The following is a 27,812-nucleotide window of genomic DNA, read 5'->3' as shown; positions in this document are numbered from 1 at the left end:
GAGTAATAAGACAGAAAAAGCCACGCCAAAATAAGTTTAAGAAGCCCACTAAGAATCGTAATAAAAGCATTTAAAATAAATACCATACACAGTTGAGGAAACGTTGGTTTAAGTACCTGATATGAAGTGGTCGCTGCATAAGCAAAAACCTTTACTCTCGGGATCCCACAGTTTCATTTTAGCCCGGTCACTAGCGCGTTTTATTACAATGATCCAACGTTTGCGGCATTCCGGATCTTGGGGAATCCTGTAGATGGCTCATTCCTTATGTCGTCCGTGTCTGTTCTGCATCCTGGGGCACATTAGGAATCTACCAAATTTCCCGTTTGATTTGAGTTTTCTGACAACAACACATAGTCCAGCTGTGGGCTTCTGCCTGCCAATATGGCGCCGTTTCAATTTGAACTGTTGCATGCCGGGAGAAGTGACGTCAACTGCTGGAGCTCTATTGAGAAAACACTGGCGTGCTCTGTTGACACGATTGCGCATGCGTCGTGGGTTTTGGCCCCCATCTGACACCATATTGTAGTACTTTTTGGGTCACAGACGCTCACAGCGCCACTCCAACCCCATGAGGGATGAGAAAAATATCAAACACGCCAGAAGTCCGTGCGAGCTCAGGATTGCTGATTGGAGTTAATCGTCTCTCGTTACCCCCTGTAAACTACACAATGCTCAGCACAAAGCTCGCCCCGATCTTGTGGATTCTCGCACGGTGAAAATCGGCTCAAAAAAGTGAAAAAGTCGCTCAGTGTACGCCCAGCTAAAGGTCCCATAAACAGTGAACTCCTTTAAACATGTTTATTTGGATAAAATCTACATTAACCTAATGGGCCAAAATGAGGAGAATTTAGCTTTGACTCTGACATGAAGCATGTATCGTGCTGCAGCCCATCTGCTGTCAGAGGAGATGCTTACAGGTAAATTGCGCCAGCGCTAAGCCGCCACCAGCAGATCGTACTGCAGTCAGGGCAATGATGGTGAGACTTGCCTTCATAGCATTCAGTATAATTCTCCAATCAAAACAAAAAAATGGCTAGATTTGTTGCTATTTGCTTCAATGAAAATTGGGTCTAAAATCTTGCTATATAAAAACAAAGTTGCTGAGCTGGAAACACTGGCTGCATCACTTTCATTGTCACATGTGCAGATATTTGACTACTCACAGGTACTCCACATTCAAAACAAACTGTGATTTAAGAGCGAGTACCTGTGATACGTTCATGTCACTCATCCACCAGAGGGGAAATCTCATTCAGGACAGGCTCCAGAGCTGCCAGTTTGATGCTGGCAGACTGATGGCGAGGTTCAGAGGTGGCTGGTTCTTCCTCAGGAAGGAGCCCAACAGAGAAAGAGCCCCTGGCAGGATGGGGGACAGGTCAACCTGAAGAGGATGGGAAGTTATTTTCAGGTCTCTAGTTTGTCTTTTGTTGAGTAATCTGTGTGCTGAACCTTTAACGGGGAAGCAGAAATGAGGGTGATGGTTCAAACGGTAGTTAGCCTTGTTACCTCATTCTTTAATCTCTCCAGAAAGATGGCCAGGACTCCCTGAAGCTCCGATCCCAGGTGGTCTCCAAGGTGACACACCAGGTGACCCATGCAGGAAATGGCTCTTTCCTTCACTTCCTGGTCAATGTCTGCTGCTTTGAACCACTTCACCATTCCCGAAAACACCTTCAGTAAGAGTTTTATGGAGAACAGGTGACCAAATAAAACACATCTGGACTCAAGCAACAGCTGATCCAAAGCAAATACACAGAAGGATGAAAACAGGAACAAATAAAATGAAGTCAACAAAAGACAAAACAAAGTCTGCAAGAATAAAACTTTTTTTCTTTGCTTTAATTGATTTTCTGAAGGAGCCCGACTCCTTCTCGACTCACAGGTTCTGCCAAACCTGTTTATGAAACCAACACACATTAAAATAAGGTGAAGCAAAGTAGTTTCCTGGAAACAAATTAAATCAAGAATTGTCAAAGGGAATTTGTTTTAAACTCCTGATGAAAACTTGCCTGGGGCCTTATCTTATAAAAGCTGTCCTCCACACACGCAAGGACAGAAGGAAGCAGAACCTGCAGGAGACGTAACCAGATGACACCCAATCAGAAGTTTGGTCTTCAGTGGCCTCTAACTGTCACAATGAGTGCAGGAGGAGTAGGACCCAAAATGCAGAAACACTAGACGACACGAGGCAGGAGCGATTTGTAAAGTAAAATCCCTTTATTTGGATGGGAACAAAACATCCAAAAGGACAGGAAGCCAAAAACAAACCAATGTCCTAAAATCCTGGAGACCAAAGCTCAAAATCCAAAGGGGCAAGGAAGCCAAAAAACCATTGTGCTAAAATCCTGGAGACCAAAGCTCACTTAAAGAGCACAAACCTAGAGACCAAGTGGAGGGGGACAAAACAACGCTGAAACAAACAATGGACCGACAAAACTATGAGACAAGGACAGAGTTTTATACACTGGGGAGGATGAGAGGGAGATGAGCTGCAGGTGTGTGGGGAGAGAAACCAAGTGAAAGCAATTAACTAATCAGGGAGGAAACTAACATAACCTAAGAGTAAAACCTAAAGACAAGAAGAGCAGCAAACATAACTAATATTCTAATGGGGAGGAAAACCACAAACACCTGTGGGAAAAACGCATTAAAGAGACTAATAAAATGAACAGCTGAAACTAAAGGAAAACACTACAGAAAGAAAAACTACAGGGGCGTGACTAAGGGGGACCACGGGAGCACTGGACCTGGGAGGGGGATACCTGGGGAGGGAAACCTAGAGGGCTGCAGATCTGGGGACAAATGAGGAACACAAGAAGACACGTGAGGAAGATGCAGACAAGGACAACATGAGGGCGCTAGGAGACACAATAGGAGAACCTAGAGATGGGGGAGAACACAAGGAGACACATGAGGGGAGACGCAGAAGCAGACCGTGACACTAGCCAGGCTTTTATTTTACGTAGATTCAGCTTCAACGTGTTCTGAAGGGAACCACATAGAAGAACCTGCATGTGTGGCTAAAAGGTTCATGGAGGGTGTGAGAGGAGGAGGACGTTAAAGGAGAGAGCATCGATCCTCATGGTGGAGGAGGTGGACTTGTCTGTCAGGGAGAAGATGATGCCTAGAGGAAAGGGTGAGGGATGAAGAGGAAGAAAGATGAAGGGAAAATAAGGAAATGGGAAAATAAAACAGCTGAAGGAAAAGAAAAAAATGATGTTTTACTGTGAGGAGAAAAAACATAAACCAAAAATGTGATTCATGTAAATAACCCAAAAAGAACATCTTGTTTATCTTCTACTCTCTGGTGGAGGATCCAAGTGCTGCAAGTGGGAATTTATTTACTTTTTTTTAACTAGATAAATATGTAAGTGTGCTGCTTGTCAATAAACCATTTATTTCATATAAAATTGCAATTTGGGGCTATAAGATGTTTTATCAGTGGGCTTGATAAAACATCTAGCTTCCATCCTACCACCTCACACATCACATTACATCACCTCACATCCACAATATCGCATCTCGTTATTCATATCTTGTCATGTATAAATATTAATTTTGTAAAAGAATTAAATTAATTTCATAAACTATATACCTGACTCTGTCTGAATTACAGTAATACAAAGTGTGTTTATGGTCCCTGAACAAGTAAAAGTAACTATATTCTTCTGATTAAACATTCAAAGATCAGTCAGGTTGATATTTCATATTTATATGGAATAATTTGTGTGTGTGTGTGTGTGTGTGTGTGTGTGTGTGTGTGTGTGTGTGTGTGTGTGTGTGTGTGTGTGTGTGTGTGTGTGTGTGTGTGTGTGTGTGTGTGTGTGTGTGTGTGTGTGTGTGTGTGTGTGTGTGTGTGTGTGTGTTACCGTGGTCTGGTGCCTCATATCCACACCCATCAGCGCCTCGCTAAGGAAGACGAACGTGTTTATTGCAGCTATGTAGCGAGGGTCATACAGAATTGCTTGAGCCCTCATCTGCAGCAGCAAGGACCTCAGTAAAAGGCCGAACCTGGTCCTTGGTGGGTTAGGATAAAAACAGCTGTCAGGTCAGACTATTGTGGGTTTATGGCGTCACCTTGTGGTCATCTGGGGTAACGACGTGATAATTTGCTGTCCAAAAATCACAATCTGAGAGACATCTTCAAAAATTGACTATTATTACCAGTTGATATTTAGGAGACCTGAAAAAGAAGCACTTGTTCCTCTTAAAATAATGTTTTTTTTTTGTTTTAATGTTGTATTGAAATGATAAAGGGAATGTAATGTATCGATGTGTTCTGTTTTCTGTCTTTTTCTATTTGTTTACGTGAATTCATGTTACTATTTTATTAGTAATTATAATATGATTACAGACAGGTGTAAATGTACTGTGTGTGTGTGCGTGTGTGTGTGTGTGTGTGTGTGTGTGTGTGTGTGTGTGTGTGTGTGTGTGTGTGTGTGTGTGTGTGTGTGTGTGTGTGTGTGTGTGTGTGTGTGTGTGTGTGTGTCCCAAGTATGTTTGTTTTACACTGAGTAGGAGATGCTCTGTATCTCACTTTACACCTGTATGGTGACAATAAAGGTATTCTATTCTATTCTATTCTATGTATAGAGGGTCTTTGTACATTTAAGTTTCCATCAATAATTTTAGCTTTTAGCTCAAATAAACTGTTTCCTTTTTATTGTTTGATTATTTTTTGTTTGTTTGTTTGTTAAATGAAGCGTTTTTAAAGTTTTTATTATTCTTCTTTTTTAATTCACGCAGAACTATCATTTGGCGTTTTGTTTTACCCGGTAGGAAGTGAGGTGGGACTCGGTGGAGGAAACGGCTTCTGTACTTGTTGCCACGTCGGAATTGTGAACCTTGTGAAGTTAGTCGATAGAGAACAGGGGCTTCTTGTTTACACGGTTTAGCCACAGCCATGGTGAATTTCGTCACTTTTTGTTTTAGTTTCAGCTCAAAATATTCTAGGATGTTGATTTTATGTTTACATTTTGCTGGCTAGTCTTGGTAGCTGTCAATCCATTAGCACGATCGCTAACGGCAGGAGGCTAATCTGTCTGGATATAGTTTTATATTTGCTTGATTTTGTTCTTATTTGTTTGTCAATTGCAGGTTTCCGTTATAAACACGGTGGACACTTCACACGAGGATATGATCGTAAGTGTTTATGTTTTATCCAGTTTTATTTTTATCTCTGATGCTAAAAGCTAACAGTTAGCGGCTGTAGCTTTTATCTTCATTCAGTACCACAAGTGTAAGTGTTCTGTGTAAAGCAGCAGTTTTTAATTTAAATATGTAATACTGTTGGGATGTGTGTTTTGAGAAAGGAGTAGCACATTGTTTTAATTAGTTTAGTGCTTTTAGATCGTTCAGTCAAAATGTTTGTCTTAACTGTACCAGATGCTATAGTGTAATAATTACAGAAACAGTGCTATGTGGATTATTCTGTAGTGTTGACTGTGAAAATTTGTTAAATAGTCTTTAAACTTCACTTAATCGGCGTGTTTTGCATTTTCGTTTTAGTTGTAGGGAAAATCTAGCCGAAATCATTCACGTATTCACATTCTCCCTAAAAAGATAAGATTAATCATGTTCTCAATGTTTCAATTTAAGGAAATCAAAACCAAAACAAACATTCAAATGATGCAGTTTATGCCGCACATTTGTTATGTGATGGTGAAAGATTTAAGGAATGGGTTTCAGTTTAGCACCATCAGTTCATTTATGAATAAACCAGGTGTCATGCTTCCATTGTTTGGTGCTTTTGCTGCCCCATAGAAATCCCCACCAACATTCCTGGTGTTGCTTTGTTGTCTGTTTCAGCATGATGCCCAAATGGACTATTACGGGACTCGACTCGCCACGTGTTCTTCTGACCGCACCGTTAAGATCTTTGACGTCCGCAATGGTGGACAGATCCTGGTGGCAGACCTCAGAGGGTAAGAGATCTAAGCTTTGGAATATGCACAGAAATTTACGTAAGTAGAGTTGTCAAGTGAATGTCAATACACTTCCATTTATTTCCTAAAGATTTAATCTTCACCTGTTCTGTAATGTATTTTTATTTATTTATTTGTGTGTGTGTGTGTCCTGCATCATGTAGCCACGAGGGCCCTGTGTGGCAGGTGGCGTGGGCTCATCCAATGTTCGGCAACATTCTAGCATCCTGTTCATACGACCGCAAAGTCGTCATCTGGAAGGAGGAGAACGGCACCTGGGACAAGATGTATGAGTACACTGGACACGAGTCATCAGGTAGAGTTCTCCATTATTCTAGTGCCGGGGTGTTCATTTCCAAGCCTGGAGGGCCAGTATCCATTATGTTTTAGTTTTAACTGTTTCAACACACCTGATTTCAATCAGCAGGTGATTAACAGGCTTCTGCAGAGCCAGATGAGCTGCTGCACAGGTGATTCAACCATTGAATCAGGTGTGTTAGAGCAGAGAAACTACTAAAATGTGCTGGATACCGGCCCTCCAGGACCGGAATTGAATATCCCTCTAGTGGTTTAAATGTGCTCCTCCTCCTCATTCTGCTAATCCATGTGGCCTTCTTGAAAGAAGTTCAGGTGCTAGTAATGCTGGAAGAAGTTCCGTTTTTCTTACAGATAACAAATGTTTTGATCTTAATGTTGTAATTTTATTTCTTCTTCTGCCCGACAGGTCAGTGTAATGCACCAAAGTACACGTCTTGTTTCAGATATGTTCTCTTTTTTTTTGCCAACACCTTTAGAAAAATGAAATATTCAGATTAAGTTCTGTTTCTACAACATTCTCTTTTGTTTGAGTACATTTCTTTTTCCCTTTCTAATTGATCCTTCCTTTTTAAGAAATTACAAAGAAATTCATGTTCATATATTGGGGCTGAGAGATCAGTTTGACTGAATAGTTTTCCACACAACTTGATCTCGTCCTTAACTCTGTCTCTGTGTTTGCAGTGAATTCAGTCTGCTGGGGTCCGTATGAATTTGGTCTAATCCTAGCCTGTGGCAGTTCAGATGGAGCAATTTCCCTCCTCACATTTACTGGTGATCAGCAGTGGGACGTCAAGAAGATCAGCAACGCACACACCGTGAGTTAAAAATGAAATGGTTTTCCTAAGTTGTCACCAATCTTTTAAACTTTATTCTGTCTCACCTTTTCTAATTTAGTGTTTCTGTGTCTTTTGGGGCGTGAAGTGTATCTTTAGAATAATTAAAAGCTTTATTTTTTGCTTCAGATTGGCTGTAATGCAGTGAGCTGGGCTCCTGCTGTAGTTCCAGGCAGCCTGATCAATCAGCCATCAGGTCAGAAACCAAACTACGTCAAACGCTTCGTCTCTGGCGGATGTGACAACCTGGTGAAACTCTGGAAGTAAGTTGCTGTTGAAAATCTGTCATCCTGTATGGATAAAAAAAAGAACACTTTCAACAGTGAACGTCAGATGTAGCTAATATTCTGTGGCCTGAATAATGTTCTGCCTGCAGAGAGGAAGACGGTCAGTGGAAAGAGGACCAGAAGTTGGAGGCGCACAGTGATTGGGTCAGAGACGTCGGCTGGGCTCCTTCTATTGGTCTTCCCACCAGCACCATCGCCAGCTGCTCCCAGGTCCGATTTCTTTTTTTTTCTTTTTTTTCCCCCCCGTGTCCTGTCTGGCTGTGAAGCAAACAGAATTGATGTCTGAATGCTGGTGACAAGCCTTACAGATTTACTCTCAGGTGGAGCATCAAAGCGTCTGCTTTTAATGTCACACCTGGTACTTAAAACTTTATTGTTATTGTTTTTGAATGCTTTGTAATTCCGACCAGACACGGAGTCAGAGGTGAAAGAGAAAGAAAGATACAAAAGGAAGAGAGGGGGGGCAGGTTGTATTTCTAAAGAAATCTCATGTTGAATTTTTCACCTCATCACCAGGTGGAGCCATAGATGACATGTTTCAGAAAATATTTAGAGAAATTAAATGTTAAATATGGAATAGGGACACTCTGGTGGTATTGCAACAACAGGACTAATTTTCCAGCCGTTGGGATGTTGGTTCACTGCTGACATGTTCCAGCACCGTGTTTAGAGACAAATCGTACAGAATATAGACTAATTTCTACTAATGAGTTTATTATTCATCATTAGAACATCTTCTGGACTCAGAATCAGCTGCTTGACTTGTCAAGTCAGCCATTTTACACAGTCCCAGCCTCGCCTTGCTCAGCGGGTGCTTTAGCTTAATGGTGCCCAGTGGCTGGTAGATGTAAACATAAACCCGGCGTTGTGCCCGACAGAATAAAAATGTGATACATATTTTTTTTAAATATAGCTTTTAAAGGAGAAACTACATTCATTCTGCACACCTCTCAACGACCTGTGGCGGTATTGTTTTTGTAAATATAGCTTTTTATTTAAACTGTTCCATATGCCACCTTTAAGTTAAACGTTTGTTTAGAAGCTTGTCTCTGCTTTATAAAATGTCAGATTAGGTTTTAGTACGAATTAAAGTTTCTCTTAGAAAACTAAACTATTTGTCTCTGCATCTCTTTCAGGACGGGCGTGTGTTTATATGGACGTGCGACGACCCCGCAGGTAACACATGGACGGCCAAACTGCTGCACAAGTTTAACGACGTGGTCTGGCACGTCAGCTGGTCCATCACTGGAAATATACTGGCTGTTTCTGGTGGAGACAACAAGGTGCAACCTATCACAACCTTCCATGTTTGACCTTCTAAAATTAGTAAATTAAAACTTCCAGGTGTGTTTTGTTAATTATTTGAAGTTTTTTTTTATTTTATCGCCTTACCTGTAGGTGACGCTGTGGAAGGAATCGATGGACGGTCAGTGGGCGTGTATTAGTGATGTCAGCAAAGGCCAGAGCGCCGTCTCCACCATCGCAGACACACAGCAGAATGAGCAGTGACCTGGACGGATGCACCCACCTGTCAGTGACCCTTGACCCTAAAACAATGACCACAGCCTTAATAATAACAAACATGCTAGACATTTGGACTGATGAGAGCATGTTGTCCAGAGTGATGGAGCTCAGTCTGTAATCTGTAGTCTGAGTTGGACGTCTGCTTAATCCCACATGAAAAATAAACTTTATGCTCATTTTGCTGTTTAGAAACATAATTAGTATTAGATTTTGTAAAGTCCAGTCCTGTGTTTCTGCTTTTGTTCTACACATTTGAAAGTATTCACTTCCTTATTATTACTGGTCCAAATGGTCTCTCACACACACACACACACCTGCTTTTCCTCTCTGTGGTGCTCTGTAAACATTCTGCCTCCACCAGTGGAAAACAACGCTGGCCTGAATCATACAAAGCAGTGTCCTAATTTTACATTTTATTTAGTATTTCTGCACATTAGATCCAGCTGAAGCCTTCAATCTGTGAGTGACGTAAATCAGAGGAGAAAACACTTGGCTGCCAGGTTAAACTTTAAAAGTGATTTATTGTCACGTTTCTAAGTGTAAAGCAAAAACCTGCTTTAATCAGCTTCACACTGAACTTAACTAAGCAGGAAAGCATTTTTCTTGATTAAATTAAATTGTTAATGATTAAATGTTATGCTGTTGTTCTGTTTGTTATTCATCTAATAATGAATCATTGGTGAGCTGGCACAGACATTCCCAGTCAGTATTTTTATGTTTGATATTTTTATTTGCAGCAGTTAAAGCTGTTTGATCTCCAGCCACACGGTGAGAGGTTTGGTGGGAGTTTAGCTGCTTTGTTGTTGTTTTTCTGTTCATCTCAGACAGGAAGTGTAATATGATGCTGGGGGTGCATTTGCAGGAAGTTAACAAAGGAATGCCATATGTGCATCTTTATGACCGAGGGCGTCTTTTCTCCTTTACAGCCTCATAAGTCAGAGTTTTTGTGGATTTGCTTCAGGAATAATTGTAATTATCTTAATTGGATTAAATGCAGGTGTTTTTATTCTATATGTTTGAGGATGATTTGTTTCTGGAAACAAAAACTTCCAGTGGTGCTGCAGAAGATTTATGTTCAGAAATGAATCATTCTTTTCTCATCCAGTCATTTTCAGTATTTCCCCATCAAGAGTCTGCAGCAGATTAAAGTGTATGTTCTGCGAAAATTTAAACAAATGCATGAATCTCCTCGGTAAAAATGAAAGTACGTTTGGATGTGTTTATTAATTTGCTTCACTTCCTCTTGCCCTCTCTGCTGCCTCATCATTTCTTTACTAACATGAAAATCAGAGATTGTTGTTCAAAGGTTTGAAGTCTATTTGATAAAACGACATAATGAATGAATAAAAACATTCCTAAGATGATGAGAGGAACTTGATGTGTCGCGGGAAGATTCTCAGATCCGGAAAGCTATGGCTGCGTTTAGAGACAGGAAGTAGGGTCTCTAGCTGATAACATGCTGCTGGGCGTGTTTGCATCTCTGTGTGGTCGTGGCCAACAGAAACACTTCCTAATGTTTGACAGCTGTTGTAGTCACTAGTTGTTGAACCGAGCCAAGAGCAAAGCTCCAACTGCACCAGTAAGTAATATTTTACTCCAGCTCTATTACATTCCAGTACTTTTCTTTGTTCATGACTCTATATTGGAGCCAGAAATATCATTTAGTTTGAATTTTGGGTTTTACTTTGTATTTTTGTACAGTTTTGATGCAATTTAAGGCTTTTGTGTCATACCACCTTAAATTTTGCCAAGTGAAACAAATACTTGTAACAGATAACATCTTTTGTTGCAAAACAAGTTTGACAGTTGAACAATGAGTCATTTCACACACACACACCATCAACAGCACCCTTCATCCAAATGAAGCTTTGATCACACTTTATTTTAAAGTTAATGAAAATCAAGAACTTAAAATGTTTTTCTAAGGTTGTGCAACGATTCCACACGAGGTTCTTCATGCCACACACAACCAGCCTAGAGTTTCTAGGAATGTTTTTGTTTTCCTTTCTTCTTTCCTTTCTAGGAATATTCACCCATTCCTTTTTCTGGGAATGCATGCTGACAGACGTAAGGAAAAGTAGCTGCCCTGGGCTCTGGTCTAGGATGTGGCTCTGGCTTTGGTCTTTAACCTGAAAAATCAGAATAATATCAAAAAGCACAAAATCACAGCTTGGTGCTTTAAAAAAAAGAGGAGAAAAGTTATATTTTACATATATTTGTAAATATTTTAAGTTTCTGCATAAATGCCACCCTGGGCAAGCCTCCTCTTGTCACACCTAAACACACACCCAACACCTGCCCCAACCTGTCAGCTTTCACTATCCCTTAAAAACGGCTCCTTCTGGGGAAAAAACAAGTTTTTCAGACATTTCAGACTCAGTTTAAGAAAACAAAACGTTTTGGTCGATCATTTCTTCCCTTGTGTCTTATTTTCTGTCGTCACCTTCATTAACCAGTAAGGAGGCAACCCCCTCAAGGTTCTCATGTTGCTCCTCACTCTTGTTTTGGGTTGGACTGAATGACTGAGCTCTCAGTAATCAGGAACAAAAACACAATTTTCAAAATGTTATTCATCATTTCAGTAATAATTTTTAGTGTGTGTCAGATCTATACCCTCTCATGCTGTTGAAGGTCAACCTGTGTGGTAGTGTTGGTCATGTTATCTTTAATTACATCCTTCTAAATGCTGTTTTTATTATCTTTTTTCAATTAAGTTAAAATGAAAGTCGCATCCTTCAATGGAAAGAACCTGGGATATCAAAAAGTCTCAAACAGCACTGTCTCCAGCCATCTCACCAAGGTGATGATTGTTTTTTAACAGCAGCATATTTATAGAAGCTTATTGCATTCACTTGAAGAAAAATCCTAAAGGTTTCATTTTTTAATGTTACTTCAGACAGACAGAGTCTTTTTGTTTTATTCCAGTGAATGCAACATGCTTCAGTACTTGTTCACCAAACAAATAGGAAAATCAGAAATATGACAGAGGTGATATAAGGTCGTGTTTCTCTCAGATTATGTCTCAGTACAGCGTGGTGGTGATCCTGGAGGTGGTGGATAAAAGTGGAAAAGCCAAAGATCTGTTGCTTCAAAAGCTCAACAAGTCCACGTGGGTGAAAAGTTCAAATTATTCATTAGGATCATTCTTATTACCAATCATTAAAATTCAGATTTTGATGTTTGTTGTGCTTTTCTTTTCTCCCTTCATTAGAGAACATAAATATGAGATGGTCTTCAGCCACAGTCTGGGCAGAAGCACCTACAAGGAGCAGTTTGTGTGCTTCTACAGGTGGGAGCTAATTCAGCATCACGTAAATCAGCTGATTCTGACACCTTTACAGCTGCTGTTCTCCTGCAGCGTCACAAACAAACGTCTCTCACTGTCATGTGTCTCAGACCGGACGAGGTGACCCTGGAGGACAAGTATCAGTATGAAGACAACCAAGCCGGAGATGAAGATGCGTTTGCCAGAGAGCCCTTCGTCCTGCGCTTCAGCTGTCCCAACACAGGTTTGCTGCTTCAGCGACACATTATAAACCAGATCCCAGAGTTGTGGTGGAATGGGTGATTAATGTATTTTCTTTAATTGGATCCATGTTCACTCGCTCACATGGTGGATTCTGATTATTTCAAGGCCAGAGTCGAGATATGGAATCAGGGGAAGTTCCAGTACTCCACTGTGACTTAGATAAGAGGCAGGTGGTTTTTTGTACAATCATGAATTTTGAGATGCAACCAGGATCTGCAGGTTAGATGTCTGTCTGAGGTGTTGAGTGGCCGACTCTTGATGGGGAAATACTGAAAATGACTGGATGAGAAAAGAAAGATTCATTTCTGAGCATAAATCTTCTGCAGCACCACTGGAAGTTTGTTTCCAGAAACAAATCATCCTCATATAGAATAAAAACACCTGCATTTAACCCAATTAAGATGATTACAATTATTCCTGAAGCAAATCCACAAAAACTCTGACTTATGAGGCTGTAAAGGAGAAAAGGGGCCCTCGGTCATAAAGATGCACATATGGCCTAGTCATAAAAATGATGGACATTTTTAGTATTGTCCTGGTATTGTTTGTTTCATTCTTTTTTTTTTTAATGCGTAATATTGCCTGGCCAAAGAAAGTCGCCACCAAAAAAAGTCACACACACCCTAATACTTCCTTAAGCTTTGATTACGACACACATTCGCTGAGGCGTTGTTTCGATAAGCTTCTGCAATGTCACCAGATTTATCTCCATCCAGTGTTGCATTAATGTTCCACCAAGATCTTGCACTGATGATGGTAGAGTCTGACCGCTGCACAAAGCCTTCTCCAGCACATCCCAAAGATTCACCATGGGGTTAAGGTCTCGACTCTGAACCATTCTTTCACTATCTGAGCCGATGAATCCTGCCTTTGTCATCTTGGAACATGGCCGTGCCATCAGGGAGATGGAATAACCAGGGGCCTCATTTATCAAGCTTGCTTATGCACGAAACAGGGTCGGAAAACTGCGTAAGCAACTGTCCACGCAAACTTTGGGATTCATGAAAGAAAAAGTAGTGGACAAATGTACACAACTTTAAGTTGACTAAGGACCTTGCTTACGCACATTTTGGACATGGAGAGCACCTGGAGACTTGTGTGTCTTGTGTGTCTCCAAGTTTAGGTCCTCCACCACCTCCCTTACCCATGGTGTCCCACAAGGTTCTGTGCTGGGGCCTCTGCTCTTCCTCCTCTATCTGCTTCCTCTTCAGCACATCCTGAGCTCCTTCAAAGGAATCTCCTACCATCTTTATGCAGATGACATCCAACTGTACATCTCCTTTAAGCCCCATGAGATGTCTAAGCTGCAGCTGTTACACACCTGCTTAGACTATCAAAACCTGGATGGCTGGGAGCTTTCTTCAGCTGAATGAAGATAAGACTGAGATCCTCATCTGTGCCCCAGACAAGCTGGTTCCCAGAGACTCTCTTGGTCAGCTTGCTTCTCACACCAAACCTGTCAGGAATCTTGGTGTGCTTTGACCCAGCTCTCACCCTGCACAGTAGTCTATCCAAGAAGTAATAAAAGCGTGGACTACAGTCTCCAGGTGAGCCCACGACACTAGCCGCTTAATCCTGGATAGGTGACAAAGATGGAAAAGGCAAGAGCGCACCACTCCATTAATATGAGTCTCTGGCTTAGTGACACATCCAACTTCACACCCAGATCTGTGACTAGCTCCTTCTTAAAGGGGGCCAGCAAAGAGACTTCCTGCTTAGAGAGTTCTTCTCATTGCTTTATTAAAGTCTCCAAATAAAACTCCACAGCATTTTTTTTACTATTTTGTTTTCATCACAGCCACCAGATGTCCTCAGTTGTCCTTGCTTTGAGCTCATCTGGCTCCATCTATAATCTCTCATAGTCATTCAGGTCTCAGTTCTCCCAGATCTTCGGATTTTCTCTGGGTCTTTTGGGTCTCTGTTTTTTTTTTTAATATTTTGATTCTTGCTTAATGAATCCTGCAAGATATTTTCTGAGTGCTTGAATTTGGGTCCTTCTACAAACTCTAAGCATTATTCATGGCAGGTGACTGTTTTGCGAGCCATACAAGAGTTGATGCACCTGAGAACAAGCCAATAACACTTAAAATACACTTGTACCCTGTAAAAACTGATTTCTATGAAATAAATTTTTAAGCCTAATTTGTAGACCTTTAATCCTATTTTTAGTCAAAAACAAAAAAATATTGCATCACCTAAATTAAGGTAAATATTCTTAAATATGATGCAATCTGATCTAATTCTTAGAGTGAAAACATTCTGCCAGTTGGGTAAACAAACTTGCTTGGCTAGACTTCTTAAAACTAGCAAAATAAACTAATGTTGCCTTCCCCATTGGCAGGTTTTTTTTTAACTCGGGGGGGGGGGAAAAATTGGATAATTTTTAAGAATATTGACCTTATTTTATGCAATGCTATTTTCTAGAGAAAAGTGTTTTCTTTTGTGTTTTGACTAAAAATCTGATTAATAAGTCTAAAAATTGGCTTTATTTATTTATTTATTTATTTATTTTTATATATTCTTAAGCCTGGGGCACACCGGAGGCAGATGCGCAGTGCCGCGCCCACGATTTTGAGAGGTGAAGTAGTCACACAGGACGTGCCGCGCCACTGAGCACTTCTTGGAATGTCGCGCGATAGTCACAACATCACACGGGACTTGAACAGGAAGCAAGAAGTGACTCTATTGTTTATACGTGATCAGACTTGCCTTGTCTTGTTTTGTGAGACTCTAATTTGTTAAAATATTCTAATAAATAGTGTACTTACCCATTTTTAAGATCAGTAGTACTTTATTAAAACTGCGGCTGGGTTTGTGCCGTAAAGCCGTTCTACGTTGTAATGACTGTTGTAAAGTACTCCACAATGTTGTAAACAGCCGTGGCACCTGAGAAAGGACTGGCGTCCATCTTCATCGCTTCGGCGCGGCGCCCCCCGTGTGCCCACTCTCATTAACTATTATGGCTTCTATTTAAATTGATGGCGCGGCACGGGCGTGTCCACCTCTGGAGTGCCCCAGGCTATAAAAATCTGTTTTTACAGTGTATCAAAACTCCAGTCCTGAAAAATAATAGATAGCAGAAAGGATCTGTGTCGGTGCATGGACGAGAGCACCTCTTTTTATTGTGACTGTCTCTGTTCCTGCCTTTTTCTCCAGTTGTGAAAGACCTGGTTCTGATCCCAGTCCACACCAAACCAGAAGACTCCACAAAGGAACTGGACGAGCTCTATGATGTTGTCATGGCTGTCAGGGAGAAGTGGAACACTGATGTAAGTTTTGTAGATTGAAAAACGTGATTTAGCTTTTTAAAGTAAGGTAAACAACAGTCACTTGTTTAGTATTCGTGTAAAATTAGCTTGCTTTGGTCATGCATCTATTTCACTGTTCTCATTTTAATTTCCAGAACATTATGCTGTTAGGAGACTTCAACGCAGACGGTCGATATCTGTCCCAGAAGAAGAAAAAGTCCATTCGTATCTCCTCTGAGCCCTTTCACTGGCTGATAGACGACAGCGTCGACACCACAGCCAGTAACAAGAACGACAACACCTACGACAGGTGAGAGCTGTCGTCCTCATCTTTGACACAAGAAGGAAGACTCTGTGGGACATTGCTTGATGGTATCGGCTCCTGGTTCAGACTAGACGTTTACCGGGTATGTCTTGATGCTAGGACCACTTTTCCTGCAAGACAATTTTTCCACAGACCAGTTAGGACTGGAATTGTAATGTTCTTGACCTGGTGACTGAAGGCATCTGCTCCATTTTTTTCCGCACTGGAAGATTTGAAAGGTCAACTTTAATGAAAAACGTTTTTTAATGATTATTTCTGATTATGATGGGTCACTCTGAGTGTTTCATGCAGTATGAACATCAAAATAGTCTCCTACACCTATCTCCTGCATTAGCTTCTGATGGAAAACAGATGGTGAAACTCGAGGATTAGAAAATCCTGACAGATCTATGTCACACTGTCACTTAACATTCATGGACTCACCCATCTTGGCCCACAACGGGGAAGGCTGTTGTTGGTTTGGTATCCAAGAAACAGCAGAGAATATCTTGGCTAATAGAAGCTAACCATTAGCAACTCCACCACACGGCAGAACTCCTCCAGGCTTGTGTTATTTGTGGAGATAAAACATCAACGCTGCAGAGCAAACAGTCAGCAGTAAGGTCATGTTGCTGTTAGCCAATGAGAAGACAGATGTCCTTATATCAGGAAATAAGACTCTTGTCATCTGAAGCTCAACCCTGATCTGGCTCACTTCTAGTTCCCTGAAACAGACGCCCCCCCAAATCACGTACAAGGCATTCATTCTAACCAGAGACTACTGCAATTGTATTAAAATATGAGTAAAGTTAAATAAATTTAAATAAGGATTTAGGACCAACCTGTTTGATTTTTGTGAAACTTTTATAAACAGGATTGTGGTGTATGGACAGGCCATGCTGGACGCCATCGTCCCCGACTCAGCCGCACCCTTCAACTTTCAAAAAGAGTTCGGACTGACGGATGAAGAAGTAAGATTTATTTATTTAGTTATAACATCCATTCATTTTAAACATTAGTGACATTTTAAAGAACAGAACCGGTGTTGAGATTCATTCTGTGACATTCTTTGCTCTGCAAGGCTCTCAGCATCAGTGACCATTATCCTGTGGAGGTGGAGCTGCAGGCTGATTCCACTCCAAAGAAAGGTTCCCTTAATTTCCCCAATGTGAAGTCATTTAACAGAATAAAGCCCATGTACCTTTATCTGGCCCTTTTAACCAGATGAAGTTTGAGAAATTCACTTTATCTGGTAAAATAAATGCTGAAAAACCCTAAGAACAGAAATGAACAATTTTCTGAACATAAATGTTTTACAGGAGGCTGAGTTCACATATCGGTTTGTGTTCTTAAACCAACAGGACCACAGAAGAAGCCAGAAGAAGTAAAGCAGACTAAAGGAGCTAAGAAGGACGGACAACCGGCCGAAACCAAAGTACCAGCGAAGAAGAAACGTTAGGTTTAACGATCACATCTCATTTTTTAATTTCACATCAACTTGTGATTTTATAAAGAAGCAGTAAACGCTCTCAAAATGCATTTGTTTTTAACTGAATTATTTTTAAATACAAAAACAACCAGTGACCTAAATGACATGATACATATTTGATATTTATCTTGTTTGCCTCTGACCACGTACTGTAAAAAACAACTATTTGTTGGAGAATAAAAGGAAACTGTTTCAGTATTTCTGTTCTTCCTACTAAATCTTGTCTTAGTTTAACTGATTCAGGTAAAAGTTTACCTGAGTGGATCTGAGTGGGCCCCCTAACAAACTCTAAAAAATAAATACCGGTTGGAAGATTACGTGTAGGGCTGTATGGCACCAGCTGGTAGCAGTGTCTTTGCAGCAAGAGGGTTGCAGGCTCAAATCCTGCCTGTGGTTTTTCTGCATCGAGTTGGCATGGGTATTTTTTCAATTCATTATGAACACAAATTAGATTGATTTACAACAAAGTAGACAAAACAAATATAAGAAAAACACAAGCATATTTTTAAAATCAATAATAAAATTTATACCAAAACATGTTATGTATGTAAACCAGACAGTTAAATTCACATCCTTCACTGGAGTCCAGCTGTTCCAGAGCAGCACACAAGAGCACAGACCTCCATGGACATGTCCAGACACATCTTAGCATTATTCCACAAATTGAAAATACACATCGCTGAAGTTTAGTCATAATGATGTTTCATAGTTCATTATTTCTCAGACTATGACTTCCTTGTGTTGTGTGTTCTCCTCTTGTGGGGTTTCTCCTGGTTCTCTGGTTTCCTCCCACAGACCAAAAACATGCATCTTAGGAGTGTTCTTGCTGTGAGTTATTTCTAATTCCATGTTGTCGTTCTTTTTTAAAACACAGAAACGGGCCGACGGCGAAACTGTAGCGTCAATAACAGGTAACAAAACCGTTTCTGTGTTTTAAAAAAGAACGACAACATGGAATTAAAAACATGCATGTTAGGTTAATTGCTGAACTTCTCCTGGTGTGATTCAGTGGTTGTCTCTGTGATGGACTGGAGACCTGTCCCAGGTGTCCCCCACCTCTCAGCCTGTCTGCTGGTAATGCACCAGCTCCCGTGACACTAGTGAGGAATGAGTGGATGGATATAATTTTTTTTTTAATTCACCTCATTACTTTATTTTTCCATTTCAAACAGGACCCAGATGCTCTCGATGGACTTTAAATAAAAGAGGTGTGGTTGGATTGATGCAGCTGCTTCTTCTCTTTTATAAGTCACATCAAAATGTGAGGAACATTATAATGTTGAAGGGAAACTAAAGTGCATCCAGAAAGTGCACAGTGCATCACTTTCCCCACATTTTACGTTTCAGCCCAATTCCAGAATAGGGTTGGGCATCGAGCATCGATTGGAACCGGGACCAACCGTTCTAATGTTTTTCCCAGAATCGTTCGAAGTTTTTTATTTCGATTCCTCCTCGTATGCCGACCAGAAGAGGATTCCTCCGCCGATCTCCATGAAAAATCAAGGATATTGAGTTCCTAAATGCAAAAAGACAAACATCTGTTTGGCCTGACAGATCCGGTTCAACCGCCTGAAGACATTCAAGGAAAGTAAAGACAGAATATCAACACAAGTGCATCAGAGGTTTTATTTTCCAATTAGAGTTTATGAATTTTACAGGAAATGGTGACAAAAATGTCAACAACTACCATCAAGATGTTCGATTTTACATCAGACCTAGAACATCAGAAACAACCTCTGAGGTTCTGTGGTGATCCACTTTCTTCCCTCCTCTCGTGACTCCCCCTGGGGAAGCTTTATAGGGTCAGAAGACACCTGAGAAGTTCCATTGTGGGAGGACATCCTGCACTCACCTGTTTCACTCTTTGCTTCTCTGTCAGCCTCCAAATTTTCGCCTCAGCTTCTTTTTAAAAAATATTGTCATTCAGTTACTTATTTTCAGTATTTTACGGCATTATTTCATCCTTTCATTTCAACCCTTCTTTCCTGCCTCCTCCTTCACCATGAGTCTGAGTCGTAACAAACGAATCAGCTCCAGCAGCACGGTCCGGAGCAGTGGCGGCTCCAGGAGGCTGAGCAGCTTCATTCCGGCACAGGGGGGGTTCAGTGGGGTCTCCCTGAGCAGCAGCTCCTTGTACGCTGGCACCAACGGGCACCATCAGGGTCTGGGGGCCTCACTGACCTCTCTGTCTGTCAACAAGAGCCTGCTGGCCCCTCTGAACCTGGAGATCGACCCCAACCTGTCCATGAGCCGAGCCCATGAGAAGGAGCAGATCAAGAGCCTCAACAACCGCTTTGCAAGCTTCATCGATAAGGTAGAGAACCTGGAGCTGAGACCGATCACACAATCTATCTATCTATCTATCTATCTATCTATCTATCTATCTATCTATCTATCTATCTATCTATCTATCTATCTATCTATCTATCTATCTATCTATCTATCTATCTATCTATCTATCTATCTATCTATCATCTATCTATCTATCTATCTATCTATCTATCTATCTATCTATCTATCTATCTATCTATCTATCTATCATCTATCTATCATCTATCTATCTATCTATCTATCTATCTATCTATCTATCTATCTATCTATCTATCTATCTATCTATCTATCTATCTATCTATCTATCTATCTATCTATCTATCTATCTATCATCTATCATCTATCTATCATCTATCTATCTATCTATCTATCTATCTATCTATCTATCTATCTATCTATCTATCTATCTATCATCTATCATCTATCTATCATCTATCTATCTATCTATCTATCTATCTATCTATCTATCTATCTATCTATCTATCTATCTATCTATCTATCTATCTATCTATCTATCTATCTATCTATCATCTATCTATCTATCTATCTATCTATCTATCTATCTATCTATCTATCTATCTATCTATCATCTATCTATCTATCTATCTATCTATCTATCTATCTATCTAATACACAGTGACAATGACTAAAGATAAATAAAGTCAGAATTTACTGTTTTCTCACACTTTTTATTCAAGCAAAAGTTAAATGTTTACTCCTTGTTCAAAAAAATTCCAGGTCTTTTTGGATTTTATATGTTTGATCATATTTCTCATTTTGAGCGTTGTGACCAGACCACAGTCGGTTACAAAAATGCAAGTTTTGAATCCTTTAAAGTTTGGAGTATGGAGCAGGTCGGTGGAGGCGGTTCTTTTACAGGTGCTCATGCTGATCGCAGCAAACGTGTGCTTTCCAGTTGGAGGGAGATTAGTTAGCAATCAGAGAAAACAGCAAACATTAAATACTTGTGTTGTATCACATCACAAAAGTAAAAGTTTCAGGTATTATATTCAGAATCTGTGGAGAAGATTTAAATCAACTCTAAAGGTGAAAATCTTAGAATATGGTGCAAAAGTTGATTTATTTCAGTAAATTAACTTCAAAGGTTAAACTAACACATAAGACATTCCACGCAAAGCCAGAAATTTCTGCCTTTATTTGTTATGATTGTGATGATTATGGCTTACAGCTGATAAATCCCTGCATTCAAAATCTCAGACAGTCAAAGTTTCAACATTCTAGACTCAACATGTCCCATTCTAATCAACTAATGAATCCAGAACATCTGCAGAGGGTATCTGAGCCTTTAGATGGTCTCTCAGTCTGAGCCGGATTTTTGACATAAACGGGCTTTTGCGCTACCTATCCAGTGTCACCTGTAACTGTACTGGTCATACCGCGAATGTGTAAACTCTAAACTTATTTAACATAAATATTAGTCTGACTGTTCTTCCTGGTTATGAAGCGGTAAATGTTGGCTTGTTGAGGTTCCTGAGGAATGCAGATTGGACCAGATTTCCACAGATGGAGGAAGCAGCTCAGTGATATCGCTTGACATCGATACCCTTCTCAGGGAACACGTCTGCTTTCTCACGGAGTGGGTGACACGCTGACAATAACAGCTTTGTTGACGTGTCACACCGGCAGAGATTCACGTTGGACACAAAAACCAGGATAAGCTGGAAAAGAGACAGTTTGTCAAATTATATAAAGCCAATTTTGTTCTGCTTTTAATGCTTTTGGTGAATGTGTTCATATTGTTAAACCTTTAAAAATGATCAGTAGCAAGTTATTTTTTTATTATTTTATTATGATTATCATGCACAAAGTTGGTTGCACAACATATAACTCGACCTGCTGGAGTAACTCGACGCCACTCAGTCCGTCCTAATGAAACTTTAAAGACCAGACTCTCTCATGCAGAGAAGCAATTAGTCCTCAGTTAGAGGAGGACAGAGTTTTACTTGACACAGGATGAGGACCCGGATTTGATCTGGGTGAAAGTAAACACCATTAGCGAGTGTAGCGGCATTTATTAACTCTTCTTATTACAAATGCAATCCCCAGTCTGACTTTTTAAAAGAAAAAAATAATTTAAACCCTTGAAAGTAGAGAATTCCTCTGGGATTTAAACACCATCCTACATCCTGAGTCGATGGTGCTGGATATTCAAGCTATCTGTTCCATTTCCATCCCATTGAGTTGGACTGTAACCTGATGAATCCGGTTAGGAATGGGGTGCAGGTGCCTCAGAGGGACTTTATTCTGCTCGGAACAGAATGCATGCTTTGTAACCTTGGCTGCAGGCAGGAAACATGAGCTGTGCAGAAATGGGTTGCTATCCGCTGCTGACAGTGAGGCCTATCTGCTGGAATGATGCACCTTTCACTTCTGTTTAAACAGAATTAATAGATAAATTATCAGGGAACTGTTCAAATTTAATCAGAAACTAATATTATAGTGTTTTAAACACAAACTCACTACTTTTGTCCTAATGCAGACACGTCTTTCTCCAAGACAAGACTTAATTTCACTAAATAGCGCCAATATTTTGATCTACTATGAAGTTATTGAAAGCTACTTGGGTTGATTTGTCATAAACAAAGAAGTTTAAATTGCAGCACAGACAAATTTATGCAGGAAAATAGGGTTTATGAAATAAAAAAAGTTGAATATCTCTGTGTGAATCCTAATTTTAACATACATTTAGGTTTGTCTTTGTGTATTTAGTTATTTATGAAACACAAGTTGTCAAAATGTCCAAAAAGTTTAAACTTGTGGTTTTCTTTCATCCTTTCTTGCCTCAGGTACGTTTTCTGGAACAGCAGAACAAAATGCTTGAGACAAAGCTGGAGCTGCTTCAGGGTCAGGGTGTGACCCGATCAAACGTGGAGCCTTTGTTCGAGGCTTACATGGCGGGCCTGAGGCGTCAGATGGACCTGGTGAACAACGACAAGACCAAACTGGACGGGGAGCTGAGGAACATGCAGGGCCTGGTGGAGGACTACAAACACAAGTAAATGATGATGATGATGAGTTCTGTAGCATTTCTGTCGTTAAACCCTCCTCTCTGACCTCTTTCTGTCACAGATATGAGGAGGAGATTAACAAAAGAAACAACCTGGAGAACGACTTTGTTATCCTGAAGAAGGTCAGGACACAAACACATCCTTTCATATTCCGCCCTATGGATATGGCGGGTAAAATGAACCGCTCTATTGTCCCATCTCATTGTCCTTACTGCGCCCTCATTCCCAAAACAACAAAACCAATAGACACTTGGGAATTTCTCATGTTATATTAAATAGAAACGATTAACTGTTCAGAAATCGCTGTTTTTTACTGTTAATATGCACCGCCTGGCCAAAAAAGTCTCCACCTGGATCTAACTAAGCAAACAGGTAGGAGCCTCCTATTGGATAATTACTGCAGGGCGATTATCCTTCAGCTGCAACAATTTATTTAACCCAACTGGTGCAACGAGCTGCTTCTCATTTTTTAAACAACCATGTGGAAAGACACCTCTGGTGGTCGTGGAGAAGATGTTAGTCTGTGTGAGAAGGGTCAGATCATTGGCATCAAGCAGAGAAAACATCTATGGAGATGCAGAAACGACTAAAACTGGGTCAAGAACTGTCCAACGCTTAATCAGAACTGGTCTGATGAGTCCAGATGGACCCTGTTCCAGAGTGATGGTGCATCAGGGTAAGAAGAGAGGCAGATGAAGTGATGCACCCATCATGCCTAGTGCTTACTCTACAAGCCTGTGGGGGCAGGGCTATGATCTGGGCTTGCTGCAGGTGGTCAGGTCTAGGTTCAGCAACAGGATGTGCTCCAAGAATGAGGTCAGCTGACCACCTGAATATCCTGAATGACCAGGTTGTTCCATCTCGCTGATGACACGGCCATGTTCCAAGATAACAAAGCCAGGATTTATTGGGCTCAGATAGTGAAAGAGTGGTTCAGAGTCCAGACCTTAACCCCATGGTGAATCTTTGGGATGTGCTGGAGAAGGCTTTGTGCTGCGGTCAGACTCTACCATCATCAGTGCAAGATCTTGGTGGAACATTAATGCAACACTGGATGAAGATAAATCTGGTGACATTGCAGAAGCTTATCGAAACAGCGCCACAGCGAATGTGTGTCGTAATCAAAGCTAAAGGCGTCCAATAGAATAGTAGAGTGTGTGACCTTTTATTTTGGCCAGGCTGTGCGTTTTAATAGAATAAACAGTTTTTCTTGCAGTGGTGCAAATTCTTAAAACATTATTGTTTTATAGAAGCTGCTGCTGTGTTGAAAACATCAAACATTTTATCGTCTTTCTAATGAGGAACTGAATCCTGTTTATTGTTTTTCACGATGAGTCAACCAGGAACATTTCCTCTAATCTGGAAGCACTTGAGGAATTAATCATCCGTTGTTTTCCCACAGAAAACAACGGATGAGCATCTGTTTCCTCATTAATTCTCACCCTTACTGTGAATCAAGTAGTAAAAATATTTTCAGATTAACTTCTACAAATTGCACTAAAACACTTTGTCATCTACCAAAACTCTCCAGCTAATTGCATCCAATTAAACAGACAGCTTTTAAGAAGCTGTGACTCTGGGTCTGTGTGTTTCCAGGATGTAGACTCGGCCTACCTGGTCAAAGCGGACCTTGAGGACAAGGTTGGTGCTTTGACTGATGAAATCAACTTCCTGCGCAACATCTATGAGGAGGTATCCCACTCTTTCTGTTTCTTACGGAGGTTTTGGGGTTTGTTTTTCATCATTATTCCGTTTTCATTTTGTGACTCATCAAAGAGTTTATTTCAACCATCAAACAGCTGTAGAGAAAATGAACTAACAACATGTTGGTTAATGTTTTCTATGGTTCATTTAAGCTTCATCAGGTCAGAGTAATGGAAACACCTCCTGTGGTCCAAAAGCATGTATGTTGCATGAACTGGAGATTCTAAACAGCCTTTGTCTGCATGGTTGTTCATCTGCGACAGACTTCTGGCCTGTCCAAGGTGGACTCAGATGGGCTTCTGACATAATTTACCGCACATTTGTTGCAGAACCTTTTGTGTCCTCTTTTCTGCACCAGGAGCTGCGCGAGCTGGCGGCCAGCATCAAGGACACCTCAGTAGTGGTGCAGATGGACAACAGTCGCAGCCTCAACATGGAGCAGATTGTAGCTGAAGTCAAAGCTCAGTATGAGGAGATCGCAGCTCGCAGCCGGGAGGAGGCAGAGGCCTGGTACAAGAACAAGGTACAAAAGAGTGTCCAAACTAAGGCCAAAGATGCTCAGCAATGACACTCTTCTAACAAAATGCAAGCGCTTGATGATGATATATCATTTATCTGAAGCTATGCACATTTCTGTTGTCATTTATTTGCTAGTTTGACCAAATGTCGGTGCAAGCCAGCCAGTTTGGAGACGAGCTTCGTATTGTAAAGGGAGAGGTGGCCGAGGTCAACCGGCTTATCAGCCGCCTGCAGAGCGAGATTGAGGCTGTGAAAGCACAGGTGCAGTCACATGCAAACATGTGTCCAGGTGGAACGTTGTTCAGATCCAGCACTGACTGTTTCTTGTCTCGTTAGCGCGCCGGTCTGGAGAACCAGCTGGCTGAGGCTGAGGAACGAGGAGAGATGGCTGTGAAAGAAGCCAAAGCACGGACCAGAGACCTGGAGGATGCTCTGCAGAGAGCCAAGCAGGACATGGCCAGACAGCTGAGAGAGTATCAGGTCAGGAAGGAAAGGTTATGGGTGGAAATATTAACATACAGTGATTTGTAACAGATAAAGGACCTTCTCTTCTACTAAAGGACCTGATGAATCTCAAACTGGCTCTGGACATTGAGATCGCCACCTACAGGAAACTGCTGGAGGGAGAAGAGGACAGGTAGGACAGGAAATGAGGACGTAGAAAACAGACTGGAACACAAAATGATGCAGAAAGACCAGTACAATAAAAACCTGATTGGACATTGTACATTTGATTGGTGATGAGCTTTTAGAGGAAAACTTTGAAAATATTTTTTAAAGGTCTTTACTTTTGCGTTGGAGTTTATTCCAAACAGAATAGATGTGTTATTACTTTGTTTACTGACTCTGGTTCCAAATTTAATTTAATTTAATTTAATTTAATTTTTTGTAGGAGCCAATAAAAATAGCTACCTTGTCTTTTATTTCTCTTCCTATTCAGAATTGGACAACAGTCCATCCTCAACATTCAGGCCATCTCCAACTACAGTAAGTAACCTAAAACTGTACTATCCTATGACCAGAACTGTCCATTTAAAGATCATATTGTTGGTTTGTTTTCGTAAATTGGTTAATTGTTTTTCTTCGTCCAAGTTTTTGTTCTTGTTTCTCTCCAGGTCCTAAGAGTACTAATGGTTACCACAGCAACAGCAGCAGCAGCAGCTCTCCTGCCCCCAAACTGCTGATAAAGACCATCGAGACCAGAGATAACTCCAGATACAGCACTCTCTAAATGCAAACACATGTTCTATGTTGGTCTTTTGGTTTGTTTGTCTCTTAGTGATTCATGCTGCATGAAGAGCTTTAAAGAGCAAGTCACCCCCTACCAGAGCATCACTCCACTCCCACTTCCTGTTTGAAAATTGCAACAAATGCTGTTGCCTAGCAGACCGAGAGGGCAGAGCCGCTAACAAATACACACACACACAGACTCACAACGACATTGTGACATCATATGGTACCAGCTAACATTCTAGGGTACCTCTTAATCAATAGCGATGGCAGATTTAAGTTTAACTGCACTGCACAGTTTTTACCTGACAACGGCACAACACTGACAGTTTTAGGCAGAAAATTTAAATTTTTACTAAAATGCACTAAAGTGCAAAATTACTGACTACACGTGTCTACAGCATGATTAGACACACATTTATATAGTTTATCAGAAAAAAAGTTGATTTGGGGGTGACTTTCTCTTTAAACTAACTGTAATATTTAAACAATAAATCATTTGAAGTTAGAAATAAAATAGTTTAAAGCTGGTTTTAAGGGTGTGTTTAGTCTTGTAATAATCAAGTCTGGTAACTTTCTACGTATGTTGGGTTTAGCAGAATGCTACTTTAGACCATCGGTTAGAGGTTTGTTTTTATAATGAAGACTATCACAAATTTGGTGGTGTTGCTGTGAACATCCTTTATGCTGTTATTACACTATATTTTTAAAAAGATGTGGTTATGGGTTTGACTTTATTGTCTCTTAATTCATCAATAAACTGAATCTGAGCAAAAATGTTTTGAGTTTGTGTTCATTCATTCTTTTAAATGGACAATGTTCCATTTACTATAAAACAACCAAACATGTCTTATATAAATAATTATTTTACTTTAAATTAAGATAGCTTGTGTTATATTTATGGGTTTTTAGAGGTTTTGCAACCGGTGGATCTGGAGCCACATGATTCTAGAAATGCAAGTGGGGGCCAAACAAAAGCACTTCAAGAGCTACAAATAGCCCCCAACCTGCAAATTGGACATGGAGAGAAAAATAGATATGTTGTTGGTGTTTTTAACAAAGTTTTTTTAACAGTGTTTTGAGCATTGCTGTTTTTTTTTTATTAAACAGCTATTTCATTAACATTTTAGAGTATTAAAGACAATAATTCTTGGCAGGCTCTGCAGTCTGCATCGTTCTAAAAATTGTATTTTATAGGGTATACTACATAATATGTTAACTCATTCCCTTTGTAGACAACAATAGGAATAAGAACACTTAAAAGGTCACCTTGTAACATTCGTTTTATTCTAAGACTCAATCCGATTTTGTGGATTGTATTTTGTAAAAAAAAAATCACTTTTTTAAACCTTTGATTAGATGAGCAGGAATTCTATAATAACAGAACACTGCCCTCTGCACGTTAGTTAACGAATTGCTACCAAATTGTTATTGCATACTTCTTTTCTCGACTTCTCGGCATATTTTGTAATTTTACTTTTTAAAGTTAATTATTTCAGACAGCTGTAACTCCATAAAAAGGTGGTTTTAATTAGGAGCG

The 27,812-nt window shown here is 40.4% G+C and overlaps 3 protein-coding genes across 3 annotated transcripts; all 3 read left to right on the top strand.

Moving 5' to 3' along the window:
* The first annotated feature begins 4,776 nt into the window (after positions 1 to 4,776).
* sec13 (SEC13 homolog, nuclear pore and COPII coat complex component) lies at positions 4,777 to 9,526 on the top strand. The gene is made up of 9 exons (XM_015958503.3): positions 4,777 to 4,909; positions 5,101 to 5,145; positions 5,812 to 5,927; positions 6,092 to 6,243; positions 6,927 to 7,060; positions 7,208 to 7,341; positions 7,455 to 7,575; positions 8,502 to 8,648; positions 8,764 to 9,526. The coding sequence occupies exons 1-9, from the start codon at positions 4,907 to 4,909 to the stop codon at positions 8,872 to 8,874; spliced, it is 963 nt and encodes a 320-aa protein (XP_015813989.1). The 5' UTR covers positions 4,777 to 4,906; the 3' UTR covers positions 8,875 to 9,526.
* Positions 9,527 to 10,354: 828 nt separating this feature from the next.
* On the top strand, positions 10,355 to 17,657 carry LOC107384965 (deoxyribonuclease-1). The gene is made up of 10 exons (XM_015958504.3): positions 10,355 to 10,468; positions 11,604 to 11,689; positions 11,904 to 11,998; positions 12,101 to 12,178; positions 12,286 to 12,398; positions 15,575 to 15,687; positions 15,822 to 15,976; positions 16,845 to 16,941; positions 17,052 to 17,118; positions 17,332 to 17,657. The coding sequence occupies exons 2-10, from the start codon at positions 11,609 to 11,611 to the stop codon at positions 17,427 to 17,429; spliced, it is 897 nt and encodes a 298-aa protein (XP_015813990.1). The 5' UTR covers positions 10,355 to 10,468; positions 11,604 to 11,608; the 3' UTR covers positions 17,430 to 17,657.
* A 1,533-nt stretch (positions 17,658 to 19,190) lies between these two features.
* Positions 19,191 to 27,051, top strand: LOC107384966 (keratin, type II cytoskeletal 8). The gene is made up of 10 exons (XM_015958505.3): positions 19,191 to 19,773; positions 22,598 to 22,806; positions 22,881 to 22,941; positions 24,416 to 24,511; positions 24,882 to 25,046; positions 25,178 to 25,303; positions 25,379 to 25,522; positions 25,603 to 25,679; positions 25,983 to 26,029; positions 26,158 to 27,051. Exons 1-10 carry the CDS (start codon positions 19,462 to 19,464, stop codon positions 26,271 to 26,273), a joined length of 1,353 nt encoding a protein of 450 aa, XP_015813991.1. The 5' UTR covers positions 19,191 to 19,461; the 3' UTR covers positions 26,274 to 27,051.
* The last annotated feature ends 761 nt before the right edge of the window (positions 27,052 to 27,812 follow it).

The sequence above is a fragment of the Nothobranchius furzeri genome, chromosome 3 (genome assembly GCF_043380555.1).
Source record: "Nothobranchius furzeri strain GRZ-AD chromosome 3, NfurGRZ-RIMD1, whole genome shotgun sequence".
Lineage (NCBI taxonomy): Eukaryota > Metazoa > Chordata > Actinopteri > Cyprinodontiformes > Nothobranchiidae > Nothobranchius > Nothobranchius furzeri.
This window is presented reverse-complemented; position numbering and strand designations above follow the sequence as displayed.

Coding starts and splice junctions, on each gene's coding strand:
- sec13 (XM_015958503.3), top strand. Junction 6,244..6,926: donor CACTGGACACGAGTCATCAG/GTAGAGTTCTCC, acceptor CTGTGTTTGCAG/TGAATTCAGTCTGCTGGGGT. Junction 7,576..8,501: donor CCATCGCCAGCTGCTCCCAG/GTCCGATTTCTT, acceptor CATCTCTTTCAG/GACGGGCGTGTGTTTATATG.
- LOC107384965 (XM_015958504.3), top strand. CDS start 11,609: ATGAAAGTCGCATCCTTCAATGGAAAGAACCTGGGATATCAAAAAGTC. Junction 12,179..12,285: donor CAGTTTGTGTGCTTCTACAG/GTGGGAGCTAAT, acceptor CATGTGTCTCAG/ACCGGACGAGGTGACCCTGG. Junction 16,942..17,051: donor TCGGACTGACGGATGAAGAA/GTAAGATTTATT, acceptor TTGCTCTGCAAG/GCTCTCAGCATCAGTGACCA.
- LOC107384966 (XM_015958505.3), top strand. CDS start 19,462: ATGAGTCTGAGTCGTAACAAACGAATCAGCTCCAGCAGCACGGTCCGG. Junction 24,512..24,881: donor TGCGCAACATCTATGAGGAG/GTATCCCACTCT, acceptor TTTCTGCACCAG/GAGCTGCGCGAGCTGGCGGC. Junction 25,680..25,982: donor CTGGAGGGAGAAGAGGACAG/GTAGGACAGGAA, acceptor CTTCCTATTCAG/AATTGGACAACAGTCCATCC.